The following is a 9,170-nucleotide window of genomic DNA, read 5'->3' on the forward strand; positions in this document are numbered from 1 at the left end:
AGTGTTTTTCCAGATGCAGGTCTAGTTGGCACTTTAACGTGTTGGGATAGTGAATAGTCATCAAGTATGTGCATAAATTTATTATGCTGAGATGCAGCCGGAGGAGTAGTTGTAGAAGGAATCTCTTGGTTTCAATCAATATCGCCAACCATGATAATATTGGGGTGATTTGGAACTCTCGTGAAAACATTGTTAAGAGAGTCGCTTAAATGATCAAGTATCTCAGTAGAAGAGTTTGATGGTCTATAAAAGGACGAAATATACAATGTCTTCCTATTAGCAATTCGATCTGAGAGAGGACCACAGGACTTCACAATCATCCACATTAAAATTCGACTCTTCAATACTTGCAAGGTCTGATTTGATTGCTTGAAAGACACCTCCGCCAAAAGCATTTCTATCTTTTATGAGAACTGAGGATGAAGGCGGGAAGATTGAGTATGATGGAATATCAGGGCTCAGTTTAGATTCGGTTCCCAGAACGATATCAGGATTATGGATATTCCTCACGTTGGAAAATTATGATTTTACTCGCCAATGATGTTTTGTTGTGGGCTAGAGCTATTAATCGTGACCAGTCCAAGGTTTCGATGAGTACAAAGGTCTGTTAAAATTATTTTGTACGAAGTTACAGAACCTCTGAATGTCCTACACCAACTTTGTACATAATTGTGGGAGTACTAAAACCTCAAAGACCTGCTCCAAAGTTCAGATCTACAGACAACTAGTATATCAAGATAACGCTTTTGTATTGGTCGAAGTCATAGTGGAGTTTGACAAGTTTCTTTAGATCCAGTGACTTTAATACATGTAGTTAATTCTACATGTAGATGGTAGGTTGACAAAAGAAAAGGTTTGTTTACATATGTAATATGTAACAGCTGGGGCATATCAGATATGAATTCCCAGTGTTATCTAATCTATCGAAACAGAGGCTGCTGTATTCTATGGAAGAGGAGCATTAAAACAGCTACCTTTATACTTGTTACCTGTTCTCCTTGTGTCTCGTGCCATGTAGGGCCCTGGTTCTTCTTGATGTTGTCTATTAAACCATGTTTACATACACAGCTTAAGAAAAGAAGAATAGAAGCTACTGAAAAGTTAAAACAATAATCTGGTAATTTTCACGGGGGCGGGGACATTTGATCACCTGAAATGGACCTATGATGAGATGATGAGGCATTTGGACAGCTTTTTGGCCCGGGAAGGGGGACATTTGAACAAAAATTTTCCAAGAATTCAAATGCCGGGGGCGGGAGGATGTTGAAGCTTCAATTTGACTGGTACATAAGACTTAAATTTCCAGAAGACATAATTCGTTTACACAAGACGTAACTAATGAGAAAACAGCCTAGACTCACGAAATACAACTAAAAGGGCATACATGTGTTATCTCCTCCAGATTTTAATATAATTTTGCAATATTTCGAGACCATGGCAAGATGTCAATTTTGCAATAAACCTTACGGATCCTCACGCGAGCAAGGTTAATCACAGTAAATTTTCTCACATTTCACGGTTATTCAAACAAAAACTTACACTTGCCACGAATCAACATTGCCCAAATCGATTTCTGATAAATCTGTGTCGAAAAAAGCGTCGATCTCTCTCCCAAATCGTTTTTTTTTGACGTCGAAATAAGTTTCCGCCATACATCGTCTTGCAGCGACTTGCAATGTTTTCCCCCTGACAGTCCCAGATCTGATTACTGGCAACTTATTCATTCTTTAGTACATATTTCCCTGTTAATCTGTCACATAGTCTTCTGTGGCTTAGTGGTCATCGCTATTGCCTCTGAAGAAAAAGATACCGAGTTCGAATCCCCCTTGAGCTGCCTTCTACGAGAAAGAGAAATCTTGCTCATGCGTAGTCAGAGCGCGACCCGAAAAAAAAAAAAAAAAGAAAAGAAAAAAATCCAAAAACGGAGTCGAACTTCCATCTCTGATCAAAACGAATGACATCTTGCTGCTTAGCTGCCATGCTTTTTTTTCTTTCAGAGGATTGGACAAAATTTTGGTGACCAAAATTTGCTATTTGGTGACTGAAAACTTGCCTTGGGTCACCAGTTTGTGCCATTTTTAAAGTGTTAATTTTGGACCCTATGCTTGCATTACTCATATCAATTTCCTCCTAAATTTTATTATTTGATGACCCATGATTTTGGATGCTTTGTATCATTAATAGGATCCAACTCTGTCCAATATTGACGAGGATTTATTGTTAGCTTCCTCAGACTCAAACAATGCATGCCGTCAAGATGCAATGGTGAGTAGCTGCCATAATAATTTTCTTTATCTGGACATTTCGGTTATCAAGACTTTTCCTCTCAGGTCCGGATTTGTTCATGAATGTTGTTTATATGTAGCACAAAAGGCAGACAGAACCTGAAATCTCCCAGTTATCTGTGTCCTCAAAATGTAGTGTTTTGACGCACAACGTAATTTGTTTGAATTCTTTTAAATTTAATTACCATTGGATGCAAACTATGGGGTTCTCTATGCACAATCTGTGAGCCAGCAAGCCATTAAGCCAGCAAGCCAAGCCTGCGAAGCAGAAATAAACCGTCTTGTTCCCAGTTCTTCTCTCCTTACATATACTTACCAATATTGTGCTTAACTTTGTTAGGAACTCAGAATTTGCACGGCTCGCATCATTGGCTGGCTGGCTTGCTAGCTTGCATACTGTCCACGGCCCAAAGTAAGAAAGAAAAAAAAATGTTGCCTGCATAATTTACTCATGTCATCTGTTTCCTAAATTTTATTGATAACCCGTGATTTTGCATGCTTTGTATGATTTTAAATAGGATCCAACACTGTCCAATAGTTTTGAGGATTCATTATTAGCCTCCTCAGAATCAAGCAATGCATGTACCGAAGATACAATGGTGAGTAGCTACCATAGTAATTTTCTTTATCTGGACATTTCGGTTATCAAGACTTTTTTTGCTCAGGTCCCGATTTGTTCATGAATGTTGTTTATAAGTAGCACAAAAGACGGACAGAAACTGAGATCTCCCAGTTATGTGTCCTCTAAATGTAATGTTTTGACGTAAAACTTAATGATTTGTTTGAATTCTTTTAGAGTTAGACCATTGAGCACAAACTATGGGGTACTGTATGCACAATTATGAACCAGCAAGCCAGGCCTGTAAAGCAGAAAATAATTGTTTCCAGTTTTTTTCTCCTACATATACTTACCAATATTGTGGTTAAAAGTGTTAAGGACTTAAATAGAATTTGCTTGGCTCACATCATTGGCTAGCTTGCTTGCTAGCTTGCATATTGTCCACTCTCCAAACTAAGGAAGAACAAACAAAAATGTCACCTGCATTACTCATGTCATCTGCCTCCTTTTTTATTGATAACCTGTGTTTTTGCATGTTTTGCACTGAATCATTAATAGGAACCAATACTGTCCAGTAGTGAGGAGGACTTACTATTAGCCTCTCCAGACGCAAACAATGCATCTACTCAAGATGCACTGGTGAGTACATGTAACTGCCACAATTTTTAATATCATGACATTTCGGTGGTTGTTATTAAGCGCCAGCTGCTGGCGAAATTTGAAGTCTGAGGCGATCGCCAGCTGGATTTTGGCCGATATTTGTTCCATATGAAAAGGGAAATGAATGATTCTGAGGTGAATCACTTGCTATCGTTTGATATTAAATATATTGTCGAACTGAAAAGATTTTAATAAAGTAATTTCCGACTACCTCAAGATTTGGTAGCTCTATGAGAAGTAAACCTATTCAAATGAAATACATGTATTGTTTCAAGACAGTGCTTGTTTGTTAATTATAATCATAAATACTTTATTCGCTACTGCAGGACTCCCTAGAGGACGCACGTTCAGGTAATACTTACAGTTGCTAATCATGTAAATAATAAACTGTTATTGTTCTTAATCGTCAAGTGAAGCTGTGATCTTCGCAGTTATGAACGCATTTTTTGCAATTGCGTAGAACCCACAAATAACCAGCTCCCAACGTCAGTGGCTTCATTTCATATACCATTCATCATTGTTCTTAATCATGTTCAAAGGATTTTGGATTGATGACAAATTGAGAGAAATCTGTATTTAAAACATACTGATTAATGGAAACAAGGCATCAGAAAAACTATTACTGAAAATGGAGTACATAACTATAGACCAGTTTTACAATCATGTGCAGAACACACGACCTTGGATAGAGGCAAGGGTAGGCTTCGCTGGCAGGCAGGGCAGCAGTATTTTGAATAGATGATATAGCCTATAGCAGAGTGGGATTTTTGTCTTATATCTATAGACCAACACTATACATAATACTCTGTTGAGAGGGGGGAGTGAAATGAGCGCACGGTAGACCTCAGGTTTGCCAGTTGAATTACTCAAGTGAAGCTATAATCCTCGCAGTTATGAACGCAATTTCTGCAATTGCGTAAAGAAGCCTGAAAAATTCAGGGCTTCAACGGGGTTTGAACCCGTGACCTCGCGATACCGGTGCGACGCTGTAACCAACTGAGCTATGAAGCCACTGACGTTGGGAGCTCGTCATTTTTGGGTTCAAATGTTTCCGTGAGGAATGAATCAACGATGAAATGATATACGAAATGAATCATATATGAACTGCGGATACGAAATCAAGTGAAGCTATGATCCTCGCAGTTATCAACGCAATTTTTGCAATTGCGTAAAGAAGCCTGAAAATTTTAGGACTCCACAGGGGTTTGAACCCGTAACCTCGCGACACCGAATTACTTTTACGAGTTATCGACGTTAAATATGGTTGCTTTATCAGCTGTGTCCAAAAAAGAGTAGACTGCCAGTGAGGCATGTTGTGCATTCTGCTCATGATTGTGAAACTGGCTAATTATTAACAGACCAGGTATAACTTTTTTGGGAATTTTTCACACAAAGGAATAAAATAATTTTGTTTTTAGCATGTGGTGATTTGCTTGCTTGGAGATGTTTAGCCAAGTCTTAATTGTCATTGCAATCATATTGGTCAATGTTTTTGGTCTACCTGGCACCAGTTATTCAGCTTGGATGCTGTGTCTTTGTTATATATACAAAATGACATCTGCGGACTTTTTTGGGAACTAGGGTAGCAGCAGAAAGGGTCCACAGAATACCCCCTCCTCGTGATTTTGCACCTTCCCCCTCCCCCCCCCCCCCCATCTATCTCTCTCTGTCCCCTTATATCGTTAAATTGGCACTAAAACTACCCAAAAACTTTCAAAAAGTGGTGGGAGTGAGTATCCACTTTCAAATCTCCCTGCTGCTGAACGTCATGGTGCGGGCTGGGCGTGGGGTCCGTCGGGTCCAGGTTGGGCACTTAAGAAAAAGAAAAAGTGTGCATGACCAGCAACATCGAACTAGTACGTCTGTCAGACGATAGAGAGATTTAGCATACATACAATACAATACAATACATACTTAATTGACCGCTCCCCATAGGGGCTTTTCAGGGCCAATGAAACAATCAACGAAACAACAGAACACAACAACAACAACAACTGTTAAGAATCCCAACTGGCCGGAGGCAAACCAGTTGGCTATTTACAAGTGCAGCTGGGACGTTGAACCAGGGACTACCAGGAACAAATGCAGCGAGTGGTCAGAGCGGGTCTTGAACCGGGGATCTCCCGATCTCAAGGCAAGCGCCCTAACGCCCCCCCCCCCCCCCCCCTCCAAAAAAAAAAACAAAACAAAAAAAACCCTAACCCCACCCCTACCTCCCCGGGAACTGTGTATCCTATGTGAGTATCCAAGTTTGTAAATAATTTGCGTAGTAGCAGATGTAGTCAGGAAAGGAGGTGGAGAGGAGTAAAACCAGCTTGATATGTCTTCCAGCAAACCCTTTAAGTTAACCTAACCTAAGGCCTTAGCAGACATCGTTTTGGGGCAAACTACAGTCTGAGGTTAGCGTTAGTAAAGGCTTTGGGTCTTTTTTTTTTTTCAAAAGGTGTGCATTTTATCAGCTGATTTTACCCTTGGTCCTCGGTCTGCATTTCACACTGACCGTAGCTCAGCGCAAAACTGAACCACTTCTCCAACTGAACTTAGTTTGCTGAATTGACTGGCAAACTCCCTTTCAGTCTCGGCAGTTTAAAAAGTGTTCTTGTACATTTGCTCATGTCAAGGTCTGTCACAGAGGAAAATATGACGAATGAACGGTTAGGTTAGGGTTAAGGGTTGATTTTTTTGTCCAAAGGTGTGCATTTCACTACCCTGCATTTTACCCTTGGTATTTCTTTTACATTTTGCTCTGGCCGTGCTAAACTCTCTCATTTGAAGTTAAAGGTCTAAATGTTCTCTGCAGCCTCTTCCCTTCAGTTGTTCAGGAAGGTTGAATAAGACTGAAAGAATGTTCGCAAGGTCCTCACATTCATCGGGGCTTATTCGGTCTCAGTGCGATCACCTCTTTGCACAAGGCGACATCGTACTCTAATTTGGGCCAACGAGAAGGTGCCATCCCGCTGCTTGGCTTTCCCGGCCTAATTCTGCCGATGATACGTACTGAAGAAAAAGACTCCTTTAAGCTCAAGTTCACTATTGAACTAATTAGTACGAATTTCACAGTTCCTTGAAATTGATATGTAAACATTTCGGAAAAATAATTTTGGTGAAAAAGAGCAACTCGCATAAACAGCCAACTTGAAAATGGCCGGTCTCGCGTACAAATGGAAAACGCGGGGAAAAAGTTGGTCACATGGTACACTTTACACTTTGCCATTTGCCGAAAGTGATGCTAAATCTCTCTGATGTTGAACATGTTGAACAAGTAATTCGGTTAAATGGAGAGTTCCTGCGAGGCTGTTGAGGGTATTTTGTACGAGATGTGTGAGGATTTTGTTTCTAATGGAATAATGGGCGTTTGTCTTTACATTTCAGTGATAGTGAAAGGTGCTTATGAGTTTTTTCGTTTCTTACCATTATTATGTGACAGTTATTCCATTGTGGGAGCAAATTTTATGTACCATTGTTGGATTGAGCTCAATGGTTGGTGGGAGGTAGATTTTTCTACTTAAATATCAATGTTATTTGAGTGATGCAAATTCCAGAAGGTTATCAGAGAAACGATGAGGAATCATCTGAAGAGTGTTTAAGAGACTTGTTGAAGATTTATAGTGAAGACGGTTCTTTTAAATTTTGGAAAAGTATCCCATCATCGGATGTAAACGGCAATATAATAGAAGCATTGAGGTCAAAGTATTTGAGAAGGTGTAGATAAATGGTAATGGAAATGAGAGGGAAAAGAAAAGAGATATAGGTGTCTGAACGTAAAAGCAAATGCACAAAAAATAAAAAGAAACCGCGCCTAAGACGAAGATTTAATGAAAAATTAAATCTCGTTGCTCCAGTAATGTATGTCGTCAGCGAATTGAATATATATATTTTTGTTTTTGGTACGTAGAAGCTAAAAAGAGCGTGTGAAGGAGGAGTGTCCCGGATGCAGCAAGCGTGTTACAATAAAGACCATAAAGAGGCATCTGAAAGAGGGATGTCCCAAGAAAAAGGAGGAGGGCAAGTGTCCTGGGTGCCGGCAAATGTTGACGCTGGAGACCCTGGCTAAGCACAGGGAAAGAAACTGCAGAAAGTACAGAGCAGGGTCCGTCCAGTTCACGGAAAACTAGACGCTCCGTGAGCGTACACTGGGTTGCCTGTGGAACGTGAAGAGTTCCCGGCAATTCCTTTCAAATTGGGGAGTTATTAAGACCATTTAAGGGGTCACCCAGAAGTCATACCAGCAGAGGCCCTTTGGCTCACTGGTCCTCACGCGTTCGTACAACTAAACAGATCCTTTTCTGAGGTTAAAAACCTGGCTACCAGCCTATTAATTAATCATTTGTCAGTCATCTTCAGAAAAAATAGACACGCATTGCTTACGTGTGGTAGCGAACAAACACAGCGATTTATTCCATAATATCAACTGAGCTGCGTGTTGTCTTCCAGTAGATTCAAGTTGTCTTTGCGTAATATGTAGCTCTAACAGTGCGCGATATTGTTTTGGTATTGTATATCATTGTAGTGCCGTGGTAGAAGTCTTAGGTAAATAGCCGCCCGAGAAGACACGAGGCTACTAGCAAAGAACTAAACCCAGAGAGATTGAAAGACACCACTTTAACCTTTGACGATTTCTTGTATCCGTTGTTCATATTTAATTGTAATGAGACTTTGATGATTCCTTGCATTTTTTTCGTATAATTTGTCTTTATATTAAATAAAACGCTGGTTTCCGCTGTCCCTCAGGCACCCAGCACAGTCGCATTCCATTTGTTGTAGTGTCATTTTAAATATTGCCTCGCTTTGCGAGCTGTGCGTAGGGTAGTAATGAATTTAAGGCGACTAGTTTCGGCGACTAAGGCGACTAGTAGCCAGCGCTAGCACTGAACGAACTACGTGAACTAGAACTACATGGAACCAGACGAGGAGTGGCTAAAAAATTACAGAAAAGAACAAGAGGATAAGGAAGGTCTCGCGAGGGAAGTAAATCAAGGCTTATGTCTGTTCCTGTTAAGGAATCTCGTCATTCTTCAACGATCTCTTCATTTTGCTGTCCATACAATACTGGAAGTCATCCTCTCTGAATTGAATCTAGCACGGTGACGAAGTTTTACCAGGCTTCCAGTTCTTTCTTTGCGCCAAGACAGAATTTATGCCCATTTTTTCTTTCTTTCTTGAGCTATTGTGTTTTGCGAGTCGAAGAAAGGATCCCTATTCTTTAATACTTATTATTTTTTCAGCATCAGCTGTGTTGTTACATCGAGTGGTAACGCATCTTCCAGGCATTTTTTCACGTATCATGTTCTCTTATCAAGTGTTCTTGAATCTAAGTCATAAGTTGAGAGAAGACTTGAACGAGTGGTGTGCCAAAATAGCGGGAAGTTTGAACACTATTATGCACCTGTCAAATGGGCTCGAGATTGATATTTTCTTAAAAAGTGAGTGAAATTCCTTATTTCCGCGACAACATAATTGGCCAAAAGTATCAAAAGCTCCCACCCTGGGGCTTTAAACTGAGCAAACAGCATCACGAAGCAGTTTGCTCAGCTCTTTCCTCAACTGTGCGGCGAGCTTTAGACCTTGCTGCACACAATAAGAGTGCAAATGTATGTACCACTCACCCTTCGTTGAGCGATCTTTCACGAAAGGGAAGCTCATTCGAACGCCTTCTGGTCCAAGAT

The 9,170-nt window shown here is 40.3% G+C and overlaps 2 protein-coding genes and 1 pseudogene across 3 annotated transcripts in view; 1 reads left to right on the plus strand and 2 right to left on the minus strand.

Annotated features, from left to right (window-relative positions):
- Positions 1–2,076, minus strand: part of LOC138050818 (uncharacterized) — a 2,648-nt pseudogene extending 572 nt beyond the window's left edge.
- Positions 1–7,453, plus strand: part of LOC138050814 (uncharacterized) — a 19,172-nt gene extending 11,719 nt beyond the window's left edge. The window contains exons 3-7 of the mRNA XM_068897100.1: positions 2,185–2,265; positions 2,804–2,884; positions 3,403–3,483; positions 3,831–3,855; positions 7,400–7,453. Coding sequence (XP_068753201.1) covers positions 2,185–2,265; positions 2,804–2,884; positions 3,403–3,483; positions 3,831–3,855; positions 7,400–7,419 — 288 coding nt within the window. The 3' untranslated portion in view covers positions 7,420–7,453. The remainder of the gene's footprint in view (positions 1–2,184; positions 2,266–2,803; positions 2,885–3,402; positions 3,484–3,830; positions 3,856–7,399) is intronic.
- The window catches only part of LOC138051265 (uncharacterized), a 290,582-nt gene that overhangs the window by 215,154 nt on the left and 66,258 nt on the right, over positions 1–9,170 (minus strand). The window lies entirely within an intron of this gene.

This window comes from Montipora capricornis, chromosome 6, assembly GCF_036669925.1.
Source record: "Montipora capricornis isolate CH-2021 chromosome 6, ASM3666992v2, whole genome shotgun sequence".
Classification (NCBI taxonomy): Eukaryota; Metazoa; Cnidaria; class Anthozoa; order Scleractinia; family Acroporidae; genus Montipora; species Montipora capricornis.